This window comes from Trichosurus vulpecula, chromosome 2 (assembly GCF_011100635.1).
Source record: "Trichosurus vulpecula isolate mTriVul1 chromosome 2, mTriVul1.pri, whole genome shotgun sequence".
In the NCBI taxonomy this organism is placed as follows: Eukaryota; Metazoa; Chordata; class Mammalia; order Diprotodontia; family Phalangeridae; genus Trichosurus; species Trichosurus vulpecula.
The window spans coordinates 1,122,455-1,149,300 of NC_050574.1; the positions used below are offsets into that span (position 1 = coordinate 1,122,455).

At 53.8% G+C, this 26,846-nt stretch overlaps 1 protein-coding gene across 1 annotated transcript; it reads left to right on the top strand.

Moving 5' to 3' along the window:
- The first annotated feature begins 7,622 nt into the window (after nt 1-7,622).
- LOC118835922 (zinc finger protein 850-like) lies at nt 7,623-25,525 on the top strand. Its single transcript, XM_036743218.1, has 3 exons — nt 7,623-7,666; nt 14,469-15,901; nt 24,548-25,525. Exons 2-3 carry the CDS (start codon nt 14,634-14,636, stop codon nt 25,317-25,319), a joined length of 2,040 nt encoding a protein of 679 aa, XP_036599113.1. The 5' UTR covers nt 7,623-7,666; nt 14,469-14,633; the 3' UTR covers nt 25,320-25,525.
- Nucleotides 25,526-26,846: the final 1,321 nt, after the last annotated feature.

A 26,846-nucleotide genomic window follows, 5' to 3' on the forward strand; every position in this document is an offset into this window, starting at 1 on the left:
TATCCATCCTGCAGGGAGTGTGTTTGTACTGATTTGCATAACAGAAAAGGCCCCAAGTGTCCAGAGGGGCCCACAGTGGTGAGGACACTGTTCTCGTGTGGCTGGGAGGGGAATACGAGAGGCATCTCCAGCCTCCTCCCCCCTCACCCTTCTCCAGGGGAGACCTTCATTCCTGCCATCAAGGCAGGAGGTTGGGGCAGGAAGCTGCTGTGCCCTTCGGAGGGGGGGGCGGGTCCCAGGCTGCTCCCTTAAATATGAGGGATATGATCAGGCTACATGTGACTTCTGATTGCTTTGTCATTTCTGGGGAGAGGGGACCCCAAGCTCTGTATCCAAAGCTTGGCCCTTCCCCACCTAAGACCAGCTCCACAGTGAACATACATAGAGAATAACAAAGAAGCCCACTGATACAAATCAGCCCAACAGATTGGAGAAGGTCCTTAGCAGGAGCTCCCCCAGACCACCCGGAGGGAAGGAGCTGTCCCATTGGGAGTGAGATGGCTCAGAGGTCCAGCCCAGAGAGGGGCCTGGGACTCTCCCCAAGGCTCTAGAGTAGCAAGCTGGGACTTCTGGCTCCTCTCATGGCGGCTGACTCGTCCCTCGAAGCTGGAAGCTGGGAGCACAGAAGCTCTGGAGGCTTGAAGAGTCCCCTAGAAGGCCAAGTCAGTCCGGCAGAAGCTCTTAGCCCCACCCAAGGTGGGGCTCCATCTCCTGCAGTAAGCCCAGAGGCCAGACCCTGGGCTTTGGGGTGGGGCCACACCTGTGTGCTTGTTGCCTCCTCCCCACCATTAGATGCAAACTTCTGGCACAGTCTTCGGCCTCTTTGTATGTGTAGCACTTGGCATGGTGCCTGGCACAGAGTGGAGCTTAAGACATGTTGATCGATTCACATCCAGCCATGGACATTTGCTAGATGTAGGACCCTGGGCAAGGCACTTGACCTGTTTCCTCCACCATGAAAGGGGGATCACATTCAGATTCCATCCCCATCAATAGCACCAATAGCCCAGCACCGCTGGGTCTGTCTTCAGGATCCGGTGAGATACTGTTCAGCATTTGGGCCAGGGCCTGGCATGTGGGGGGCACTGTAGAAATAATTATTCCCTTTTCTTCCTCCTCAGTACCCTGGGAATTGACTGTCCACTCCAGATTCTGTGGGTCCTGGGGATCTTCCGCCTATGAAGGTAAATTCTGGGAGCTCAGGGGACCCTGCGTCCTTGGCATCATCTCTGCACACTGCCTGGCCCACAGTAAATACTCAGAGAAAGTTGGTTCCCTTCCCCCTTTTCCCCCATTCATTTTCTGAGCTCCCAACCACAGGCACTGGGGTGGGGGGGGTGGGAGGTGCCCAGTTGAGGCACTCCACAATACCCCTGCCCCACCCACCTGGGTTAAGGAGGCCTTGAACTTCAAGAGGAAGCTTTTCTGCCATCCAACTAAGGCATTGAAAACTTCCAAGGCTGGATCCCTCCTTTTCATTCCATTTAACTAGACTTTGGAGAGTCCCTTGGACAGCAAGATCAAATTATCCAATAAAGTCCTTAATTCAGGTTAGTCACTGGAAGGTCACATACTGAAGCTGAAGCTTGAAGGCTCTGGCCACTTCATGAGAAGACTGCATTCATTGGAAAAGAGCCTGATGTTGGAAGAGATTAAAGGCAGAAGGAGAGCAGGGCGACAGAAGCTGAGATAGAGAGTGACATGGAAGTGATGGGAGCTAGTGGGTAGATGGGCCTGGCCTGCTATAGTGCATGGGGTCACCAAGAGTTGGACACCACTAACCACAGCCCAGAGAAAATGAAACCCAGTGGCTGGCCTTGGGCAACTTCCATTCTAAGGACTCAGCTCCAGCTCCGCTGAGGTGTGGCCCTGGAGCCCTGCAGGACCCTCCCCAGCATGAGGGAGAGGGAGGGGTGGATCAGATGGGGCTGGGCATGGGGGCAGGGTCTACTATAAATTAAGGAGTGGCCATACTACTTAGGTCACACCTTTCCCCAATTCCTGCCAGCTTCCGTGTTCCTGCCTAGGTGAGTCCAATCTGCTCGAGAGCTTGGCTCTTCTCTGGGTGGATGTCTGAGCCAGGTGCCTGCCCCAGCCCCGCCAGGGCCACTTGGCCACCTTGGCTCTGGGCTTGGGTGCCTGCCTAGGGAATAGGCCAGGAGAACTTGGACCCACATGAGGCTGGAGCCCTTCCCTTCCCTGCCCTCTGTCTGGGCCTACTGGGGCTGGCCTGTGATATTGCTTCCCCAGGCCTCTTGGACAACCTGTCCACCTGCCTGAGTCCGGCTGTCAGGCCCTGCTAGGCCCCCAGTCAGGACTGGCTAGAGGGGACCCAGACTCTTGCAGCCCAACCCACCCCCATTTCAGGGAGAAAGCCCAGATCAAGAAAAGGAGTTGCCCAGGAGTTAGCCAGCCATGTCTCCCAGGCAGTGAGAGGCTGAGCTGGGACCTCAGGTCTCTAGGGAACTTTCCATTCTGGTTTAGCAGAGACTTGGGATCAGCCCTTCTTCCAAAGCTCTGAGGTTAGGTGACTGGTACAGTCATTGGTCAACAAGCACTTATTAGGCGCCTACTGTGTGCCATAGAACAGAGCTAAGCACTGCTGTTACAAAGCGCTGTAAATACAGGGTCCTGTTCTGGACTTTACAGTCTAGTGGGGGAGAGAAAATGCAAACTACCATGTACAAGCAGGCTCCACTGGACAGGATTAACTGGGGTTGGGGGCCAGTAGAAAAGACCTTAGAGAAGATGAGGTTCTGGCTGGGACAGAGAAGGGAGAGCATTCCTAGCCTGGGGGACACCAGAAAGAATGCTGGGAGCTGAGAAATGGACACAGCCAGGAGAGCAGAGGCCTGGAGAACAGCAGGTGGTGAGGGCACTGGAAGGCTGAGGGTGGCTGGGGGCTGCTGATGAAGGGCTTTGAATGCAAAGCACAGGGTTTTGTACTTGATGTCGAGAAAATAGGGAGCCACTGGAGGTTATTGGTGGGGGGTGACTCCTAGGTTGGGAGCCTGAAGAACCTGGAAGAGGGAGGACAGAGGAGGGGGGATAGAGGCGCTCTCTGGTAATGGGGAGGTAGAGCAGTGGGGAGGGCTTGGGGGAAAGAGAATCAATTTTGTTTTGGACACTTTGAGTATGTCTACTGGACATCCAGTTGGAGATGTCTGAAAGGCTGTTGGAGATAGGAGAGTGGAGGTCAGCAGAGAGGCCTTGCCATCTATCCACCCAGCCTTCCATCCACTCATCCTTCCCTGCTTCTTTCCTTCCTTCCATCTGCCCATCTTTTCTTCCCTCCTTCCTTCCCTCCCTCTTTCCTTTCCTCCTTCCTTCCTTCCCTCCTTCCATCCATCTATCCCTCTGCTCAGCTCAATCACAGTCTCACATCATCATCCTTGACTCCTCCCTCTCTCCCACACCCATTCTGCTTCTCAGCTCAGTCCTTCCTTCTACCTTCACAACAGCACCTCTTACCTAGATTCCCATATCTCCCTACTCCCACATGATACCCTGGACTGCCATCCGCCCTCCACTCGCTGGGCTGCCAAAGCCTGACCATGGCTCTCCCTTGATCAGTCTAGTCCAGTGGCTCCCTATTTCCTTTATGGTCCAGATAAACTGGGGAGCATTAAAAGCCCTGCACAAACTGGCCTTCCCAGACTCAGTGGTTCAGATGGACACTGGCTAACTTGCTGTTCCTCATATATATCTGTGCACTGGGACACCAGCTGCCTACTAGTCAGACTGGAAGCCCTCGGAGGGCAGGTAAGATTTGGCTTTTGTGGTTATGCCCCATCCTCCTAGGTGGTGAACACCCAGGAGGTTCTTGATGCGGTACTCACTAAGTATGGAAGGGCTTGGAGGACAGGGAATGGCTTACAGCTAACCTTTGTTTGATGGTGGACCTTTAGGGTTGGCCAAGTACATGGAATCCATGACCTCCTGTAGTCCCTGCAACAGCCCCAAGAGGGAGGTGCCATGATCATGACCCCCATTTTACAGATGGGGGAACTGAGGCTGAGTGCACCACCCCAGGTTACACTAGGAAATTGCCGAAGGCACAAATCCCTACTCCCCTGCTCCTCCACAAAGCAGATGCTTCCACTCTCCTTATGCTTGCTTAGGACAAATTCAAGATGGCAGTCATTCATGGCCCCAAGCCTCTGTGCTAACCCTAAAGGTTGTTGTCCTCTGTTCTTCGTTTTCCAAGAGGACCAATGACCCCACGGGATGATGTCTTGACTCATCGGTAAATTGAATTTCAGGGAGCTGCACAAAGTTGTCAGGGTTAGGGTTAGGGTTGGGGGGGGTTAGTCAAGCCATTGCCTGGGGGTCTACTCTGGCTGCTGGGTCCCTGCTCTCAGGGAGCCCCCCTTTTAATGAGGGAGCCCCAGAATTCTGGTTAGCAGCCCCAACGGCAGAGCCAGGTGCCCTGGGAGCAAGTTGCAAGGTGGCCAACTTAGGCTTAAAGTTAGGGTAAACTTCCTACCTGATGTCTCTCCCCAAGTGCCTTGGGTTCCCAGGTTACCCCTTGGAGGGCTTGAAGGCTGTGGGGCTGTGGGGATGATGGGGCTGTAGGCTGTCCTGTGGTCCTCCCCTAGCTGTGGCCTGAGGGACTGGGGCTCCCTGCTCTAGTCCACAACCGGGCTGGGTGCTCTCAGCCCTCCCCAGCCCCGGTCCAGGCTAGCTCCTGTCCCACTGGGAGCCTGTCTGCTAGTGTGGCTGGCTTCCTCCCAAGGTTAGGGGCTGGCTTGCCAGCCGGGACAGAAGACCAGGGCCCAGGTTCCCCACCCTGACCCCGCCCCTGGCCCCCATCCCCTCTTTTCTTCTCGCAGAAGCCATGGACATCGCCCTAGTGATAAGGTCCTTGGAGAAGGAGCTCATCTGCCCCGTCTGCAGTAACTTCTTCCAGGACCCAGTCACCGGCCCCTGCGGCAACACCTGGTGCCGGCTCTGCTTCCCGGGGGGAGCCCCCAGGGAGCTCCGGACCAGCCTGGGCCTGGACCGAGTAGGGGCCCTGCTGAGGCAGCTACAGCACCTCCAGCCCGAGGAGCTCCCCCAGGACCACTGCGTCCAGCACTCAGAGCCCTTCACACTTTTTTGCTGTCAGCACCGAGAGCCTGTGTGTGCGGTGTGCAAACACTCCCTGGAACACGTGGGGCACCACTTGGTCCCCTTGGGCCCCAGAGCCCCTGGAAGTGAGTGAGCCTGGGGTGGGGGCGGGGTGGCTTGGGGCACGCTGCATCTCCAGCCTCCCGGCCTTTGCCCACCGCAAGGGAGGAGGTGGGGGATGCACTGCACTGCCCGGGGGTGGCCTCCCCACCTTTGCCGGCAGGTTGTTGGCCCCGTATTTGCTCTCCTGCCGAGCTCCCCGTTTCTCCCCACAGGACGTCGCTCTGGAAGCAGCTCCCAGGGCCAGCCCCGCTCCTGAGGGAGGCGTGTACGAGTGGATGGATGGGTGGATGGACAGCGCTCTGTAATGATAATAAAGAATAGCTAACGTTTGTATAGTGCCTACTATGTGCCTGGCACGGGGCTAAGCGCTTCATAGTTATTGGCTGCTTATGAGGCGGGTGCTGCTATGCCCCCATTTTACAGGTGAGGAAACAGGCGGGCAGAGGTGAAGCGGTCTGCCCAGGGTCACTGGAAGGTTGGATTTGAACCGGCGTCTGCAGGACTCTCCAGACCGCTGTGCTCTGTCGCGCCCCCTGGCGGCCAATAAAGCCGGGCACCTGGGGCAGGAGGCGCCGGGAGGAGAGCGGAGCCACCCCCGCGCGAGGCACCGCGGGGTAGGGAAGACGCACGCGCGTCTGCTCGGCACCAAGGCAGGGAGGGGGAGAGCGCACCGTGCGAGTCTGCACCCGCGCGCAGCAGAAGCCAGGGGGCGTGGCGGAGAGGGAAGAGGTAGTGGAAAGACTCCTTGGCGTTGTCTGCGCCTGCGCGCCACCGCCCCTGGGCATGTTGGGAGATGTAGTTCAAGCGGGACGCGCGGCTGCGTGCGCATTGGCGTCATGGGCCGCGGCGGGAGTGGGGTTGAAGGGGGGGGAGGGGGGAGGGGGGAGGGAGGGAAGGAGAGGGAGGGTGGGGAGAGAGAGAGACTTCCCCATAGGCCCGCCCCTGTGACGTCACTCCAGCCAGCGGGTCCTGCCTCCCTCCCCTGGTGTTCCAAGAGTGATGTCATCACCCTGTTTTTAAGGCTGACACCCCCATGGAAAGGTTGGGCCTCCAAGAGGCAGGCAAGATCAAAGTGTGGGAAGCACAGCCCGCTCCATTGGTCAGGTGGACCTGCCCATGCCAAGTAGGCTCTGGCCAGGGAAGATGGGCACACCGGCCTGGGCATGGGAAGGGTTCCCAGAGAACCGCAGAACTGAGAGACTGGCAGGCTCCCCGAGGGCATTCTGAGGCAGCCCTGTGCCTCTTGGCCCCCATGCCACAGTCGGAGGTGGGCGGTGGCCTCGCTCACTCTCCATCTGCAGGAAGCATGCCTTCCCCACGCTCCTGGAGATGCGCGCTCAGGGCCAAAGACTCCGTCCCCAGCTGAACCAGGAGAGGAAGAGCCAGCTTCTGGAAGTCTTGGAAGGGAAAGGCCAATTCTGCCCTTTCCTAAGAATGGGGCTTCGGCCTCTGGGGACCCTCTGTTGGCATCCCTCCTGGCCCACATCTTTGGGTCCTGGCTGGTGACTGGCATGGATCCTGACACGGGTGTTTCCGGGCTGTCTTCGTAGGGAGGACGACCTTCAGCCGGCACGTGCTGCCCGGTTGGGGTTCAGCCTCCTGGGGATCGAGGGTGGCCACTGACCCCAGTGAGTCTGTCTTTGTGTCCTAGGCATCCCTTCCATTTGGGGGTGGGGAAAATCAACAGCAGTCCCATCCGCTGCGCATCAACAGAGAAGACAGATGGGACGTGAGGCTCCCTCCAGGGACAAAAAGGAGTGAGAGGGGAGAGATGTTGGGTGGCCCTCATGGAAGGGGAGGGCCTGGGCTCCCAGGGACCGCCACCCAGCCTGGGGTCCACATGTGAAGGAGCCCAGGGCTGGGATCCTCTCCCTACCCCCGGCCCAGGGGCATTCAGAAACATATGAAGAGTGCGCCATGCCAGTGAAGGTGTGTGCATTTATTTAGTGCCACTGCGTGCTGGTCACTATGATTTCATTTGGGGCTGGATTTGAACCCAGGCCTTCCTGTCTTCAGTCCCACAATCTATGCCCTGGGGTGCCCCCTAGCTACCTCAGGAATGGTCCCTGACCTCCAGGAGTATATATTCGAGACCTGGGCCTGGGCCTTCTTATCAAGTCCCAATGCCCAGTATTCAGTCCTCTTGGGGGGCTGAGGAGGACCACATGGGGGCGCAGAAGAGGCGCTTGCCAATGGTCCCGCCCTGTTACTATGGAGACCAGAGCCCGCTGCCCTGTGCAGGCAGCAACCCTCCGTTCGCAGGACTCCATTTCCCAGCAGCCTTTAGAACCTCTCGGGAAGTGATGTCACCCAGCAGGGTTTGTTTTTTTGGGGGGGGGCGCGAGGTGGCGGGGGGCTGTCTCCTATGGCCGCTAGTGCGCAAGGGTGGGCCCGGGGGCTGCTGGGGATCGTAGTCCGTGCCTCCCTGGGCGCAGGCGCAGTGCGTTGGGAGGCCTGGCGCTGTCCGCTTTGTCCAGCTCCGGGCTGGCTGGGGGTGAGTCTGGACCTCGCACCGAGGTCCAGGGGGTGGGAGGCGGGGAATGAGGGCTGAGGGAGGTCACCTTGCCCGGCGTCCCCCCAGCATACTAAGCAAGAGAGATCCCGGGGTGGCGGGCGGCCCCTTCCCCCGACACCTCCCCTCTTTCTCCATCCCCTCTCTCCATGTCCCCCCCGCCCCAACTGTCTCCTAAGTGCCTGTCTCAACATTTATTAAATGCCAGCTGTGTGCCAGGCTCTGGGGATACCCTCGGGAAGCTCCCAGTGGGGGGGGGATAAGCTTCCCCCCCTCCCCCCCCCCTCCCGTGCCTGGGACGCTCCCTCTTACAGGGAACCTTCCCTGATCGCCTTGGTTGATGGTGCCCTTCCTCCCTTCCCTTTTAAGTCTCTCCCATCTTTAGACTGGGAGCTCCCCGAGGACAGGGACTGCCTTGTGCCTTTTTCTGCAGAGAAGCAGAAGAAAGGAAGGAAAATAATTAAGCACCTACTATGTGCTAGGCACTGTCCTAAGCTGGGACAGAAGGGCTATTATAACCCCCATCTTACAGATGAGGAAACTGAGGCAGGCTGAGGTGAAGGGACTTGCTCAGGGTCACCCAGCTAGCATGTGTCTGAGTTTGGATTTGAACTCAGGTCTTCTAGGCCCAGGGCACCCCCTTGGGGCCAACACAAGTGCTCCTGGACTGACTGGGCAGCCATAGGAGATACTGAGAGATGCTGGGGTCCCACAGTCACTGACTTCAGAGATGGGGCATGCTTCGAGATCCTGGGAGGATGGGGTGGATCCCAAGCCTTTGAGAGGTACAGAGATATCCCCTTCCTGAGCCTTCCTCTGCCCTCTTAGGACTCACGCTGAGCTGCAGGCCCTGGAGCAGGAAGGGCTGTTCCAGGTAAGTCCTCTCCACTCTGTAGGGGGTGCCCCAGTCATTGCAGGAAGGGGCCCCCTGATGGAGGAGGGGATGGCTCTTGGGCCTCCTGGGCCTTCATTTTACTTTTTAGCTCAGAGCCCAGGCTTTTCTCCCCTCTCATTCTGTCTTTTTGGAGTCTGTTTGTGACAAGGTCCAGCAACCTCTGTTGTCTTTTGGGAGCTCCTCTCGCTTGAGGGGATCAGATCTGGGCCCCCAGGCTCCCCCTTTGTCTTGGGCCTAGTCTGACTTTCTCATTTGTTTGTTTTTGCAGTCCTGGCTGCCAGGCCTCCTCCCAGGACCCCAGGCCCTGCCCCTCCTGAGGCCCAGTCCTCTAAGGGCTTGGGTCCAAGGAAGAGCACAGGGGGCTGTCCCCTCCCAGTGCAGCCCATGATCCTGTGAACTTTTTTGGTGGCGACCACTCAGAACCCTATGTCCTCTTCTGACCTGGTTTGGTCTCATGACCTTTGGCCCAATGTTATGAGAGCCCTTTAGGGGCCTGACTGTGCCTTGTGTCACTTTGGGTCTGAGGAACCGACTAAGCCTCCACCCTGGTCACTTATGAACATGGGAAATCATGCAGGGTCAACGCAGATCCCTAGAGCCCTCCCCGTTTGCAGCTTCTCTGGACAGTTAGTCGACTGCTAGGAGGACCCGAATTCAAGCCCTTCTCCTCTCCTTCTGCCTCTGTATCCTCATCTGTAAATTGGGGCTCATGTCAGCCCTGACCTCCCAGGTGGAGATCAGGTTTGTAAAGTGCTTCGAGTGAGGTCTGGCACACAGTAGGTACTTGTGATTCTAATCATTACTGCCATGACAATCACTCTCAGTTCAGAATCCACTTCTCCCCACCCTCCCCAACTTTGTCACCCTCTGATCTCTCATGACAGTCATTGATCTGTGAGGGTCTCCAGGGCTGCTGGTGCTATGTGCTTCTGACCTTCCCATGATGGATCACAGTCCACAAGCATTTATTCAGCACCTGTGGTGTGCTGGGGTCATGAGACAGAGGGAGCAGCCCCCACTCTCTGTTCTGCTGGGGGCAGCATGCTTGTCTAGTGTGTATGGTACAGATGTTTGGCTATTGGCAGGGTACCTGAGCTGAGCCTAAGGGGAAGAAGGAAGGCATGCCAGGCTGGAGGCCAGGCTGGCCAAAGGAGTGGAGGTGGTAGATGAAATGCCCGTTCAGGGGCTCGCAGTGCCTATTTTGCCCAGAAGGCATGAAGGGGAGCAGTGGTCAGTCAGGCTGGACCAGGATCCTGGAGCCCATAGGAAACCAATAATGCTTCTTGAGGAGGGGTGCAGCCTGGTCAGGTTGGTGCCCGAGGACTTCAGTGTTACTGCAGTTGTGCAGGGGATGACTGGGAGAGAGGAGAGTTGGAGGCTGCTAGAGGCAAGAGGGGATGGCCAGGTCCTGGCACTGACCCTTAGGAACCTTCCCCTCTCTGGGCCTCAATCTCCTTCCCTGGAAAAAGGGGAGCTCTTGGGAGGACAGAATATTCCTGAAATGGGGGTGACTCATGTTGTTGAGAAGTTTATGCAGAGATGGGAAGGGATCCTGGAGGCAGGGTCCTGGAGAGTGTGCGGAGGATGTGGGGAAGGACATGGAGTGCCTGCCCAGAAGGACCTTGGCATCCCTTCGTTCAGTACTGACCAGGCCCTTGGGAACCAGGTGCGTTCCCAGGCCTGGGCCAGGGGAGGGGTTACTGAAGCAGGCCAGGAACATCCGAGTCCTGAGTGGAAGGGGTTAGATCTGAGCCTTGTTGGTCCTGGAGGGTGAGAGCTCTGGAAAGCCAAAGGTAGATTCTGCACTGATCGATTCCTCAGGCAACGTGCCCAAGGAGGAGCGATGGCCCATTCAGAAGCCTTCGGGCTAATGGTGACAACACCATGTATCTCTTCAGTCAACACAGTATAACTGGGGTGGGAGGTGGACCTAGGGCATGAGGCTAATGGTGACAACACAATGTATCACTTCAGTTGCTACAGTATAAGGGGGCGGGGGGCACCTAGGGCATCAGGAAAGGTCTGTGGAGGATATTCCCTGAGCTGACCTTTGAAGGGAGGTATTAGCAGAATCTTGTTGGTCTCTAACCCGGGAATGGGGTGATGGTGGTGGTGGTGGTGGTGAAAACAGGCCTGGTCAGAGGCAAGCTACCAGAAATCTAGCAATGGTTTGATTAATCCATTTCAGAGTGAGGAATGGGGTTCTCCTGAGAAGCAGTAGCATCCTGCTGTGGTGAAGACAAAGATCATACACATAAATCAAAGGTGGGGGCAGGGCAGGGGAGGTGGATTACGGCACAGTCATTTCTGGGGCTTGAGAGGCGTCCCTGCAGCAAACCCACCAGCGCAAGGCAATCCAGTTGTTTTCCAGCATTGTCTCAAACTTTGGGGGTCATGATTACTTGGGTTCAGGGTCAGAGCTCTGTGCCGAGAACAGGTTTTACAGTCTTTGATCCTTCACTTAAGGTACACAAGAACAAGAATGTAGTGACGGTCAGAAGGACTGATAACTCTAAGCCGCAGTGTGAGTCTCTGACACCCAAGCCAGGATTTCTTGGGGAAACAGGAGCTCTGGAAAATCTGAATTGTTAGTACATTCATTGTATATATCATCGATTAATATGAAAATCATCAATCCCTTTAGAGAGGCAAAGGTTTGGAGAACCAGAGGTGAAGAGAGAGCGCGCCAGGCCAGAGGCACTGACTGGGCAAAAGCATGGAAGTGGGAGCTGACTTGAGAAACATCAAGGGAGGGGTGTAATGGGAACTCAGTCTAGAAAGGGAATGTGGGGGCAGGTTGTAAAGGACTTTGAATGCCAAAGAACATTTTGTATTTAAGCCGCTATGGATTGTTGAGTGGGGTGCAGGGAGTCACATGGTAGTCTAGGAAAATCACTTTGGTGAATGAGTCTCAGAGGATGAGCTGAAAGGCCCCCAGCAGCTGCTGAGGAGGGTCTTTGCTAAGGTGGGGGCTATTGGAGAAGAGGAGGGGCATATGGGAGAGATGCTGTAGGCATCTCCCCAACAGGACTTGGCACTGGCTTGGTGAAAACAAACTAGAGGGAATTAGGATTTGGGAGAGAATGATTAATGACTGGGAGAGGCCCCTGGCTGACAGGACTGGGTCATCCCCGGCGCTCGGGGGCAAGTGGGGGGCCATCAGATATCGGGTCTCTGTCCACTGTTTTCTCCTCTGTTTTGGGGGCTTAAGACTCTTTTGCTGGAAATTCACAGGTGCCTTGGCCTCTTTGTCTTACAGAGATATTTGGAACCATTTAGACGTCCTGGAATCCATCTTCCTTTCTGTTAGTAATATCTTCCCTGTTGGTTTCTCTTTTTAATGGTGTTTTCCTCCTGACAACTTTGGTCTTTTCCCCTTATATTCCCTTCTTGCTTACTTTCTGGTTTCTTCCCACAAGGGACAGATCTCAAAGTTGTCTCAGCCCTCCCATCCCTGTGCTGAGAATTCACTTTTCTTTTTTTTTTTTCTTTTTGTTGAGGCAATCCTGGTTAAGTGACTTGCCCAGGGTCATAGAACTAATAAGTGTTAAGTGTCTGAGACTGGATTTGAACTCAGTCCTCCTGACTCCAGGGCCTGGGGCTCTATCCACTGTGCCACCTGGCTGCCCTGAGAATTCACCTTTCACAGGCCTTAGATTCTGCCCCAAGTGGCTTCTGGGGGGACAGAATCAGCCTCAGCAGGGTACCAGTCCCCTCTCCTTCAGACACACCATGGTGTTCTACCATAGCTCCCTCTGTTGAGGATGGCTGGGGAGGGGGACAGAGCTGAGTTCTGTTGTTTGTTCCCCGTGGACCACTGGAGCCCTGGGCCTGGGGTTGAGGAGGGGCACTCAGGTATGAGCATTTGCTGCCCGACAGCGCCATGAGGAGGATGAGAGAAAGTCTGTACCTCTCTCTGCCTCCCCACCTAATTGGTAACTGACTTTGGGGTCCACAGCTCTGCATATGAGTAGCTGGGCATTGGGGTGCCTTGGAGGATGGGGCACCAGGAAGTGCTTAATGAACTGAGGGTTTCCAGGAGCCCAGAGTGTTCCTTTTGCTGGGGCATATTTGTCTAGGTGGAGGAAGGGGTGGGGAAAGCTTGGCTGTGAGGGGTCAGGGCTCCATGTATCCAGACCACCAGACTGGGTTTGGGGGACAAGGATGCATCTGGCAGATCTGGCTCACTTTTACAGCAAGTAGTGTGGGGCCAGGCTCAGGGAGGCCTGGGAGGAGGCCAGAAAACCAGTGCTTAGTGGGAGGATCCAGCCCCCAAGGACAGATAGAGGAGGTCCAGGACAGGTGCTGGGAGCTGGCAGCAGCCACCCCTTTGAACTAGGTGTGGGGGCCAAAGTCATCCTGGTTGATTGGGGGAGGGGCAACAAGTGGAAGGAGTGATGGGGGCAGGGCTGGGGAGAGGCTGCCTGGATGACAGCAGCAGAGAGGGGAGCAGGAGGAGAGCCTCTCTCCACACAACAGGTACATAATAATGCCCATTGACTGAGGAGCAACCTCATTTTCCACCAGAAGGAAGATTCCTCATAGATATCTGACCTACTTGAAGTCCTTTGGGGAAAGGAATCCACATTTATATAGTACCTACTATGTGCCAGGCACTGTGCTAAAAGCTTTACACATATCTCATTTGATCCTTGCAAGGTGTTCTTGTAACCTCCATTTTACAGTTGTAGAAACTGAGGCAGGCAGAAGTTCAGTGACCTGCCTGGGGTCCCACAGCTAGAGAGTATCTGAGGCCACATTTGAACTCAGGTCTTCCTGACTCCAGGCCTATGCACTGCAGCATGAGTTGTCTCAAAGATCTAGACAGGCCCACTCCCCCGACTCCACCAACTTCAGGGCTCCTGATTTAACCACAGCCTGATTCCAAGTTCCCAGAAGAGTATCCCTGGCTAGGACGTTGTGGTCCAGCCACAATGGAGAGGAAAGGCAGGTCCCTTTCTCCCTGGGGTCCCTGAAGGCTTTCACTACCTGTTCAAGCTTGGCCCACCTATCCCCTCATGGCCCAGGCCAGCCCTTCCCCTTGTTCCTGCTCACACTAGCTCCAGAGTCCTGGTCCTCCCTTCCCCATCATTAGGACCCCCAGGCTCCCAGGGAGGAGACAGTGGTGAAGAACTCTCCAGCCCCAGGTCCTGAGACCCTCAGGGAGAGAGAGTAAATCAATTAAGAGGCAAGGTTGGAAGAGAGAATGTGTAATTAGCACCAGCTGATGGGCATTTGGGCTGAATGGAGAGAGACACATACAGCAGGTTTTACCCAAGTTAAGGCAGGTGGCAGTGAGGCTGCTCATCCACCTTCCTTGTTGGGGAGGTTGAGTCATGGGAACAGATTTCAGGTGAGGGGAATGGCGGGGAATGTCTTAACTTTAGGAGTAACCTTGGTGCCTCCCAAGATTCAGTCTATCCCCTTAGGGGTGTCTTCCTCCAGTTAATAATGCCCAGGATCAGGTCTATCCTCAGCAGTACCAATACAAGGCAGAAGAATCTTGATTCTTGGCCTCCAAGGGGAGAAGGCAGGTGGGGAAGTGGAGAGGAGGTGACCCCATGGGGCAGGAGAATGAAGTTGAAAAGGTGAGGGACAGCTGGGGGCCCCTTCCTAGCCAGGGAGAAGGCAAGGGTGGGACATCCCCAGTGTGGTTTGGACAGCAGGGCAGGTGGGCTCCCCCAGCAGCCTCACCTCTGGCCACCGCCTCCCACTTCTCATCAGTTGGGTGCATGGGCAATAGCTGCCCCAGCTTTATCCCCTGGGCTTCCTGTGCCGATTGGGGGCCACTCTGCCCTGTCACTTCGTGGGATGCCTGCCTACATTGTTACATGCTTTTCCTTAATTCCTACCAGCCCAGGGAACATGTGCGGTCTTTATGTCTTTCAGACTGTCCCAAGGAGACGACCCAACCACAGGCCATTTCTAAAGACCCAAAGACTCAGAGGGATATTCTCCAAGGCCCTACACTTGGAAAAGCCTGTAGTGAGAACACAGTGCTGGGACAGGATTGAAAGTCTCAACTACTCAGAGGGAACCCATTGCCTAGGACTCATGTCCAGCCCTTGCCAGGACACCCCAGCTGGGGAGAGAGAGGAATTTGGGAGAAGCTCAAACCTTGTTAACCAGAAGAAGGTACCTGTAGGAGAGGGGCCCCAGCCCATGGTACCATGTGAGAACTCCATGCTAAGTCCACATCCAGTGGAGCATGAGGTAACTGGTGTAAAGAAAACTGCCTGTAAGCATGAGGAGTGTGGAAAAGACTTGAAGCTGCCCTCAGCCCTCATCCAATCCCAGAGAGTTCACACTGGAGAGAAGCCCTATACATGTGGTCAGTGTCAGAAAGTGTTCAGGTGTAGGTCAAATCTCATCGAACACCAGAGAATTCACACTGGAGAGAAGCCCTATGAATGTAATGAATGTGGGAAAGTTTTCATTCAGAATTCAACTCTTATGTTGCACCAGAGAACTCACACTGGAGAGAAGCCCTATACATGCAGAGAATGTGGCAAAGCCTTCAGGGGGAGCTCAGACTTGAGAAAACACCAGAGGATTCACACTGGAGAGAAGCCCTATGAATGTAGTGAATGTGGGAAGACCTTCAGGTGGAGCTCCCCCCTTATCAGACATCAGCGAACACACAGCGGAGAAAGGCCTTATCAGTGCAGTGAGTGTGGCAAAGCCTTTGGCCAGAGCTCATCCCTCATTGAGCACCACAAGGTCCACACTGGTGAGAAACCCTATGAGTGTTCTGAGTGTGGGAAGGCCTTCAAGGGGAGCTCAGACCTGAGCCAACACCGGAGGGTTCACACTGGTGAGAAGCCCTATGAGTGTGAAGAATGTGGGAGAGCCTTCATGTGGAAGACAGCCCTCATCACTCACCAGAGAAGCCACAGTGGGGAGAAGCCTTATGAGTGCCCTGAATGTGGGAAGGCTTTTGTCCAAAGCTCACAGCTAACCCAGCACCAGAGAATTCACACTGGGGAGAAGCTGTATGAATGCAGTGTCTGTGGAAAAGCCTTCAGTGTGAGCTCCTACCTTATTGAGCATCAGAGGATTCACACTGGAGAGAAGCCCTATGAATGCAGTGTCTGTGGGAAAGCCTTCATCCAAAGATCACACTTGACCCAACACCAGAGGATTCACACTGGAGAGAAGCCTTATGAATGTAATGAATGTGGGAAAGCCTTTAGTGTGAGCTCCTACCTTATTGAGCATCAGAGGACTCACACTGGAGAGAAGTCCTATGAATGCAGTGTCTGTGGGAAAGCCTTTTGCTATAGCTCCTACCTTATTCTGCACCAGAAACTTCATACCAGCGAGTAGCTATGGTATGAGAATGTCCTCATCACCCTTGGTAGCCAGCCTGGCAGCCCCCTCCTTCCTTCTCTTGTCTCTCTTTCCCTCCTAACTCAGCCAGGAGTTGCCTGTCCTCTTTTCCAAAGGTGCCCCTTCACATGTCCTCTGCCTAGGATTTAGGTGACCCAATGGTTCGAGCACTGGGCCTGGAATCAGGAAGACCTGAGTTCAAATCCAATATCAGACATTTACTAGCTTTGTAACCATGGACAAGTCACTATACCCTTGCCTCAGTTTCCCTCAACTGTAAAATAGGGATCGCAACAGCCCCTCCCTCTCAGGGTGTTGTGAAGATCAAGTGAGGTAATATTTGTAAAGGGCTTAGTTCAGTGACTGGCACACAGTAGGCACTTAATACTTGTTCTCCTTCATTCTCTTCCCACTCCCTCACCCCCCAGTTTGAACAGATCTCCTGCAACCTGGAAGATGTTTCATCTCTTTCACCATGATCTAGGTTCTCTGATCCCTGGCTCTGCCAATGGTCTCATGCCCTGGCTGCACCAGGCCCAGCCCTAGAATGGCCTCCTCCTCCTCCACGTCCTCTGCAGCTTTTGCCCTGCTCTCCCCCTCCCTTGATCCCTGTGAGGCCACACTGTTTTGATCTGCCTCCATGCTGGCCCCTTTTGGAGTTGGGCTGGGCCTGGTTCTGGGGTCAGCCGCCATGGCCTGGATTCTAGCCAGGTGTTCCTTGGTTATTCAATTCTAGGCAAAGCTGGAACTGAAGTCACCCCCTTGTTCCCTGTCCATCTTCCATGTTCTGTTCATGGTGCTGACCCTTCTCCCACCAAGCCTAGTACTTGGCAGTCACCACAGTGGGTGAGAGAGAGAGCCTGGTGTGGACAGGAAGGAGGGAGCTATGAGGTACAGGAATCCTTTGTCAGGGGATTTGGGGCGGCCCAGTGAGAAACAAAGTGATTCATGAGAAATAGATCCCTGTGGTGGGCTCTGGCACCAAGGCTTCAGTGAATGTGGGACCCTTGATAATATTAGGTGTTCTGAGGGCACACACAGTCATTGTATTCCAACCCAGGCCATCCCACACGTGAACCTTGATGCTCATGTATTGGAGCAGCTGTCCTGTGCCTGATCAGTCTGAAATGACCAAGGCCTCTGGGCTTGGTAAGCGGCCAAGCTGCTTAGCACTGAGAGGCAGAGAAGTCAAATCTTATCTGGAGTACTGGGCCCTGTTCAAGAGTGGCCTTGCTGACTGGACGGCATTGCAGGGTATGTGGGGGATTTCCAGTTCAAGGAACAGGACTTGTTTAGACTGCAAAAGACAAGAGTCAGGGGAGATGAAAGAGCTGTCTTTGAGTATCTGAAGGGTGGTCACTTGGGGAGGGCTCAGACTCCAGAGACAGAAGAAGGAGCCAAGGCAGGAAGAGGGCAATTGAGGCTTCAGCCAGCCCCTAATGCTAGAGCCGTCCTAGTTTGGAAGGGGTGTCCTGGGGGGAAGGGTGGTAGCCTTCCTATCCTTGAAGGCCTTCAAGCAGGAATGCTTATTGAGGAAGTTAGAATGAGGATTTGCGTGTGTGTGTGTGTGTGTGTGTGTGTGTGTGTGTGTGTGTGTGTGACTGTGTGACTAGGGCCTGAGACTGCTGAGGTCCCTCCCAATTCCTAGGAACCTTTAAAAAAAATAATTATTTTTCCATGAGAAAACATTTATTTCCTCTCCTTCCATGAAAGTGATGCAGAAAAGACATGGGCAACCCTAGAGAAATGTGCTTGTGTCTCAGAAGGCTGCCATGGCTAGGCAGATAAACCAGGTCCAGCTCAGTCCATGTGGCTCACCCCAAGGAGGGGCTTCCAACTCGAGGGCTAAGCCAAAGAGTGAGTCAGAGGGTAGACGTGCACAAAGAGCCAAATGAGCTCCAAGATTCCATATTTGTAAGAAAATTATTTTTCCCATTGAGAAAGAAAGACAAAACCCTGTTTTAACCATGTAGAGTCAAGTCATTGGCCATGTCAAAGAAGAAAAAAATAAGCCTGCATTCTGGCTGTGCACCAGGAGGTGGGCAGTGCCTGCGCCCCAGCCCCTCAAAGTCCTAGCTGCTCCCCAGGCTGCTCAGATTTCTTTGGTCTTTCCAAGGGTTTGTCTATTGTTGTCAATAGTTCTTCTGGTTCTGCTCACTTCCCTCTGCAAAGTCTTTCCAGGTTTCTTGGAAGCATTCCCTTCTTTACCTCCCTTCTGTTTCCCTCCTGAATGAAATGTGTTTCTGTCCAATTGTGTGTGAGTTCTTCTCCCCATCTCCTCCCCCTTGTTTGTGTGCCCTAATTCTGTGAGATCATTTTCTACATCCTTCCTCTTCTTTTCTTTTCCCAATGTATTCCTCTTTCCTCTCTTTCCATTCTTCTTTTAAGACCATCAAGATATAAAAGAACCATTCCCAGGCCTTATGTCTAATGAGAGTCTGTGTGTGACCCTTGATATTGTTTGGTCTTCTGAGGGCACACACAGATCATTTATCCATGTCACAATGTAGCAGTTTAGTCTTCATTTGTTCCATTATGATCATTCATTTATATGTTTCTCTTGACTCCTGTGTTTGCATTTCAAAATTTCTCTGCATCCCTGGTCTCTGTCAGAAATGCTTGGAAGTCTATTGCTTTGAAGATCCATTTTTCTCCTTGTAGGGTTATACTTAATTTTGCTGGGCAAGTTACTTTTGGTTGTAAACCTAGACCTATTGCCTTCTGGAGTATCATATTTGAAACTCTCCATTTCTTTATAGTTGTGGCTGATAAATCATGTGTGATCTTGACTGGGGCACTTTCATACTGGAGTTCTTTCTAGCTTTTAGCAGTGATTTTTTTTTTCCTTTTGACCTGGGAGCTCTGAATTTCGGCTGTAATACTCCTGGGAAATTTGATTTTGGGGTTTCTTTCAGGAAGGGGCTGGGGGAATTCTTTAAATACTTTGCTCTCTGATTCCAAGAGATTTGGGCAGTTTTATGATTTCTTGAAATATGCTGTCTGGATTCTTTTGTTCATGGTTTTTACACAGTCCAATTACTCTTAAATAATCCCTCCTCAATCTCTTAAATTATCTCCAGGTTTTTCTTTGAGATGCTTTACATTTTCTTCTTATTTTTTTTCTTTGCTTTAACACTTCTTGTTGTCTCATGGAGTCATTGGCTTCTATTTGGTCCATTCTAACTTTCAGGGAATTTGTTGCTTGGTCAAGATTTTGTACCTCTTAAGCCAAGCAGTTAAATTATTTTCCACTTCTTTCTTCCATATCTCTTGTTTCTTTCCTTTTCTCCCTTTGGCACCCTCATTTCATTTATTTAAAAAAAAACTTTCTTACTTTAAAAAAAATTCTTGCTTCATCTCTTCTAGGAATTTTAGTTGAATTTGTGCATAAGCTGCATTTTTTCTTTGAAGCTTTGCTTGTAGATGTTTTGGAATCATTCTTTTCTTCTGGGTTTGTGCTTTGAATGTCCCACACCTTTTTATGGTGAGGCTCTCTTTTTGTTTGTGATGTTAGGACTGAGCTGACCTTTCTGTTGATTTCTTGGGATACCGAGTCTTGTGTTATTCCAGGATCTCAGGAATAGCTCAGGCTGGGGACCTGCAGGAATTCATTGTTCACAAGGTGGTCTGATCCAGGGCAAAGTTGGATTTCTGTTCTGGTCTGAGCTCAGCAATTTCCTGACCCAGGTTTGGGTTTGAGCCACACGTCTATGGGCCCATCCCTGTTGGAGTTTGAGTAGACACAGGTCCTCTACTCAGTCTGCCCTAGATCTATGACCCAGAACTGGGCTGTGAGCACAGAGCTACCAGTTGGCACCTGTCCCTGCACCATATATGAACTTTGACCCCTCTGTTCCACCTGGGCCAGTATCCCAAGGTGGCCCCTTCCTCCCTGCTGGGAGAGGAGAGAAAAGTCATTCCACCAGCTCTTCCCACTGGTTCCCTCACCTGAGCTACCTAACACCCTAAGAAGGCTCCACCTGCAGGCTAAGCCCCTAGAGACTTTGATAAGTCACGTGCACTCATTCACCAGTGATTAAAAAAAACTCCCACTGGTCCTATCCTCACCATCAACCTCATTCTCCATTTCCCTCTGCCTCTTTCCCCCAATCCAATCATCTACTGCCACACTCAGCCCCTTCTCCAGTGCCCTCCAGAATGCTTGCTCCATAGGTAATGCACTGGCTTTAATCTTGAATCTTTTCATCTCCCCCTCCTTCCATCTACTAGGTCTAAATGAAGGCTAGCTGCCTCTACATGACCCAGCCTCTGTCTCCAGTCCAAGCTCCCCCTTCACTCACTCTCCTCAGCTTACTGGTCAAGGTGAGGGAGTTGGAATCCTTCTTGCTCCTCAAAGTTCTCTCCCTCAATCACTCAGTGACTTCTCCTTGAGGTTCATGCTGTTCACATCTAACCCTCAATCAAAATCCTGGTGGACTTTGTCTATTGACACACCTGCCCCCCCCCCATTTCTTTTCCTTCCTCAATGAGATCAGGACATGGCTCCCAATTGTAGTCCCCCCCGCCACAGCTTCTGGTCTCCTACCTGAGGACTCTCACATAGACACTGACATTCCCTCAGACACCCAAACCTCTCAATTCCTCCCCCCTTGGCCACACCCTGGATCTTGGCATCACCCACAAATGTAGGACCTCCATGGCTACTCACCTCCATGGTCCAGAATTCTGGAATCCCCTTATCTGACCATGATGTACTGGCTTTCCCCCTCTCCCTGTGGCTCCCCTTACATACCCCTCCTCTCCCTGACCCCTCAGCCTTCCCTGCACCAGCTGTCCCCTCCTCTTCTCCCCATCTAGACCCCTTGGGGAACTAGCTCAGCACTACATGGTCCTCCTCTCATGAATCCCTTGACCTCTTATATTCCCCCAGGCACCCCAAACCTCAGCCTTGGCTCACTCCACCATTTACCTCCTTCACACATACACACATGATGGTGAATGAAGGTGGAGAAAGCCGGGCTCTGACACCCACCACTGGGACCTCCTTGCTGCCAGGCAATCCCACACTACCTCCCTCATCAGCTCCCTCTTCTCCTCCCCCCACTCTCAGATGAAACCCTGCCTCCTAAATGGAGGCCATTCACCATGAGCCCCCTCTCCTCTCCTCTTCCTCCCCTCCTATCACTCAAGTACCTTCTATCCCTCTCCTCATTCCCCATCTCCCATGATGAGCAGGGCTGACCCCTGACCAAGGCCAACCCCTCCACCTGCCCAAATGACCCCCTTCCATCCTGTCTCCTCTAACAGATGCCCCCCGTGACCCCCCTCTCTTATCTTTAATCTCTCCCAGCCTACAAACATGCCTGTGCCTCCTCCATCCTGTAAAAACCCTCTGTTGACCCTCCCATCCCTGATGACTGTCTTCCTATGTCTCTTCTGCCCTTTGTGGCTAAACTCCAAAAGGCCGTCTACTATGGTGTCTCCACTTCCTCTCTCACTTCTTAACCCTTTAGAATCTGGCTTCTGACCTCATCATTCCACCCAAACTGCCTTCTCCAAAGTGACCAGTGGTCTCTTAGTGGCCAAATCCAATGGCCTTTCCTCAGTCCTCAGTCTCCTAGCTCTGCCACCAAAGTGATTTATCTAAAATGCAGGTGTGATCATGTGACCTCCCTCCACCACCCACACTCAGTTATCTCCAGTGGATTCCATCACCTCCAGGAGTAAACACATAATTCTCTATTTGGCATTCAAAGCCCTTCCTGATCCAGCCCAGGCTTCTTACACCTCACTCCCCCATACTTCCTCTGGGACCCTGTGCCCCCAGCTTCCTGGCCATTCTGCTAACAAGACCCTCTATCTCCTTCTCTCTGGCTGAAATCCCTCAGGCCTGGGACACTCTGACCATTGACCTGCCCAGCTTCCCTTAAGTCCCAGAAAAATTCTCACCTGTGACAGGAAGCCTTTTCTTGTTCTTTGACTTTATGCTCTCCCTCTGCTGAACATTTCCTATTTATTCCGTATGTAGTGTTTGTTTGCCCCTGCCCCTGCCCCTGCCCCCACCCCCACTATTGAGTTGTGAGCTCCTTGAGGGCAGGCCCTGGCTTTTGCCTCTGTATCCCCTGTGCCCTGCACAGTGCCTGGCACAGAGCAGGCACTTAATAAATGCTTACTGTCTGACTGGTCCTCTGTGCTGGACTGGGCACAGCCCATTTCTGGACAGACACCCCATCCACAGTGACCAAAGACCTCTCTCTCCCAATGCTGACTTGGCCTGGAAAAATGATTGCATTTTTTAAAGTTCCAGATCAGGATTTGGTCTGGTGTCTTTTCTCTATCTGTTTGGAGGAATCAGGAGGGGAGAGGGTTGAATCTGCCTCCCCAGCATTTCAGATGCTGAGAGAAGACTGAATCAGGTGGGAGAGTGGCAGGGCTTGGCTTTGAATCCCTCTGTTGAGGGAGCTGAGACCTCGACCTCCCCTTCTGAAGGTGGGTGATAGAAGGTGATACACACTGTGGACTTGGGTCAGCCACTGATGGCGCCACGTGTGGATAGTCAGCTGAGATCCTGGATGCAGTGCCACTGAAGTGTAGGCTCCTGAAGGGATCTCTAGTGGGAAGTGGACAAGACCCACCCCCAGCCTGCCCTCCAGAAGCATGAGGGAGCAAGCTGTCCAGGAGGGGGACCCTGCATGGGCACACATGAGGCAGGTGGGAGAGGCTGAGGGTTCCCTGGACAAAAGATTGAGGACAGCTGGAGACAATGGCAGGAGTGGGGGGTTAGTGGTGGCTCATCCCCTGTAGTCCTTCCTCAAATCCTGGGCCTGCACTCAGCCCAAGAGGCCCAGGAGAGCCTGGGTCAGCAGCAGACCTGGCCAGTGTTCTGAGGAAGGCAGGGGCAGAGGGAGAGGACCCTGACCTCTGGTCTCCTGGATCCTAGTTGGGGCATTGGGCCAGGTCTCAGTCCCAGCCTTCCTTGCAATCAGCTGCTCTGGGGGTGTACAGGGCCCGGCTGACTCTCAATAGCTCACATACATGGGGAGAAACTGAGGTCCAGAGAGGAGCCAGTGCCCACCAGACTCGCCTCCTGCCCTGTCCTTTCAATCACACCACCTTACAGAAACCCTGGGGCTAGGGGCTTATCGGCCCATTTCTTGGAGGAGGATGGTGAGGGCTGGTATTGGCTTTTCAGAAAGGGGGCTTTGTTTCTAGTCCAGGCTGGTCACCATGTTGGCATTCTCCATGACATTTCCTGGGGAGTTCTTGATACCTTTCTGCTTCAGTGGGTACTCAGAGATCACTGAAGCCAACCCCTAATTTCACAAAAGGGGAAACTGAGGAAACCTGGAGGTTACCAGGCAGGATTCACACCTAGGACTTCTGGCCCCCTGACCTTCTGCCTGGGTAACCTGTTTCCTTCTCAGTAAAATGAATCTGTCCCCCCTCCATCCCCCAGCTCTGTGAGGAAGGGTCTGAGCACCAAGGAACTGGCCTTGACCTCTGACCCAGCCATATGTCCCTGTGTGGTTCTGGGCACCTCAGTTTCCCCTCTAAAATGAGGGACTCAGAGCCCTTCCTAGCTCTGACAGTCCTGCCTGCATTCCCTGTCTCCTGTCCAGTGAATCCCGCAGGAGCCCAAGCTCAGGGAGCAGGACGCCATGTGTGGGGAGCCAAGGTAGGCTGAGATCTGAAAAGGGCTGCTTGCAGAGAGACCTTTTTCCCATTGGGAGGTAGCACTTCAGTCTGCACCCACAGGGGTGGTGCCTCCCCTCCCCTCACTGTGAGCCCCCACTCTGAGGTATCTGGAAAGGCAGCCTGCCACTCATAGCAAGAAGACTACAGCCTGACCTGAGACCAAGAAGACGGCTTCCACACTCAGCCTAGCCGCCCACTATCCTGGTGCCAGGGCAGTCACTTGAACCCCCTCGGAGAGTCAATTTCCTCGTCTGTCAAATGCAAACAATAGAACCCCTGAATCCCATAGGTAGCTAGCTGTCTTAGAATGCCCAACAAGGGAGGGGATGCTTCTGCCTCTGTTTGGAGATCTCCCTGGACCGGAGCTCCCCCCACCCTCCCTGAAACACTGAGAAGTGACGTCTTTGTTGCCATCATCCCCTCCAGCACAACCATTGGGCCTGGGCCTGCTCAAGGCCAGGCCCTCAGAGAGTCTTCTGCGCTCTGGGACAGGTGGTGCCCATTCTTTGGCCAGGCCCTGCCTAGCTCTGCCCCCGCTCCCATCGCCAGCTCCTAAACCCTCTGAGCTACTTGAATTGCCCTCCCTCCCTCTTCTCGGCCCACCGGAAACGGTGACATGTACATTTTCGATCTTTTTCAGACTGGGAGGCTAGGACTGAGACCAAGGCATCTACTTTACAAGAAGACATCTCTGAAGACCCAGGGACAGGAATGGAAAGACTAGAGGGGAGTGGGCCCCTGGGCCCAGTATTTGCTGAAGATGCACTAGGGAGGCAGAGGGAAGGCTCTGTTGGGGAGACTCCAAGGTCCCCCGGTCCCAAGTGCGCAGCATGGCCACCCTCAGCATCCTTCTCCCCCGGAAAAAGCCCCAGTGGGGAGGAAGGCAGCTTGGGTCGGAGCTCACACCCTCCGGGGGAGAGAGGCCTTAGCCCAGAGGATGCCCGAGGGGAGAGGCAGAGTCTGCCCTCAGGGATCCAGCAAAGCCCTGCTGGTGAGAAGCCCTATGAGTGTGGTGAGTGTGGGAAAGCCTTCATGCAGAATTCAGCTCTTACCCTGCACCAGAGAGTTCACACTGGAGAGAAGCCTTACAAATGCCAAGAGTGTGGCAAAGCCTTCAGGTGGAGCTCAGACCTCAGAAAACACCAGAGGATTCACAGCGGAGAGAAGCCCTATCAGTGCAGAGAGTGTGGCAAAGCTTTTGGGCGGAGCTCATCCCTCATTGAGCACCACAAGGTCCACACTGGTGAGAAGCCCTATGAGTGTACTGAGTGTGGAAAGGCCTTCAAGGGGAGCTCAGACCTGAGCCAACACCGGAGGGTTCACACTGGTGAGAAGCCCTATGAGTGTGAAGAATGTGGGAGAGCCTTCATGTGGAAGACAGCACTCATCACTCACCAGAGAAGCCACAGTGGGGAGAAGCCTTATGAGTGCCCTGAATGTGGGAAGGCTTTTGTCCAGAGCTCACACCTCACTCAGCACCAGAGAATTCACACTGGGGAGAAGCTGTATGAATGCAGTGTCTGTGGAAAAGCCTTCAGCGTGAGCTCCTACCTCATTGAACACCAGAGGACTCACACTGGAGAGAAGCCCTATGAATGCAGTGTCTGTGGGAAAGCCTTCATCCAAAGATCACACTTGACCCAACACCAGAGGATTCACACTGGAGAGAAGCCTTATGAATGCAATCATTGTGGGAAAGCCTTCCGCTATAGCTCAGACCTGATCCAGCATCACAAGCTTCATACTAGAGAATAGTTGGCAGAGTATCATTGTCTCACTGAAAGCTAGTCTCATGTCTCCAGTCTCCCCCTCCCCACTGCCTCTTTGTCTTCTTTTCCAAACATAGCCGGATCTCCCCAATCTGAGAGAGCAAAGGTTCAGACTTGTTACTACCTCAAGCTCTACTCCTCCTTCCCTCTCTCCCTCCCTCCTTCCTCCCTCTTTGTTCCTCCCCTCCCCCCTTCTCTCACTCTCCCTTCCTCCCTCCCCCTCTTTATCTTCCTTCTCCCTTTCTCCTTCTTTCCTCCCTCTCTCGTCCTATCCTCTCCTTCCTCTCTTCCTTTACTCCTCCATCTCTCCTTCCTCCCTCATTCTCTTCCTCCTCCCTGCAACCTGCTCTCCTTTCCTCCCCCTTTCCCTTCCTCTCTTCCTCCTCCCTCCCTCCCCCTCTTTATCTTCCTTCTCCCTTTCTCCTTCTTTCCTCCCTCTCTCGTCCTATCCTCTCCTTCCTTTCTTCCTTTACTCCTCCATCTCTCCTCCCTCCCTCATTCTCTTCCTCCTCCCTCCAACCTGTTCTCCTTTCCTTTCCTCCATTTCTCCCTCCTCCCTCTTTCTCCTCCTCCCTTTCTCTCTCCCTTCCTCTTCCCTGTCATATCTCCCACCTTCCTTTCCTTTGCTGACATTCTTTGGTGCTTGCCTTGTGTTTCCTTGTGGCCCACCCCTTCTCTAACCCCTCTGGCCTGGGCAGCTTTGGGCTGCTGCCCCCACTCCTTGCATTTGCTCTTCTCTTGCCTCATTACTTGGAGGCTGGGCCACTCTGGCCTTTCTCTTGACTGCTCGGCTGTGTCCTGGTCTTGCTGCCTACCTAACAAGTCCTAGGGTCCTGTCTCTGGCCCACTCCTGCCTTGAATTCTGTCCATGGTCCCAGCTTCCTTGGTCCATTTGGGCCCAAAAGTGTGGGCCAGGCTGGAGCTCCAGACTCCTGCTTGTGACCGCTGATGTCACTGAATCCTTGTGCTTCCCTCCACCTCCCCTCTTGTGCCCCCGTCATTCTCTCTCCCCCAAACGCTGGAGTGTGTCTCACTTCCTTTGAGTTCTGAGGAAATCAAGTCATTTCCTGTGCCCTTCCCTGGAGGGTGAGTGTATATGTGCTTCTGGAGCCTTCCATGAGGAGGCAGGGACTGGACTGCCCATTTTCAGGGATGCCTGCAAGGGGTTCCTGCTCAGGGCTGGGCTGGGCTAGCTGACAGCTGCAGTCCCCAGCTGTCCTGAGATTCTTCAAAGATCCTGCTGGACTGGCCCTGCTGGACTGTGCGGTCACCTAGAGGGCAACGCACGGATGGGTGGTCAGCACCTGTGTGTGCAGACCACTTTGGGGACCTACATGGCTTCAGCCAAGGCAAATGGGGAGTTTATTGATCCTCACACTTCCAATGCAGGGGCCAAGGACTAGAAGCTGCCTCTTGAGGTGGCCCATCTGACACTGAGCCCAAAGGGGCTCTGCCACCCCCCTCCATTGCTCTGGCCCCAGCCCTGACCTCCAGATACTCGAAGAAGATTCTC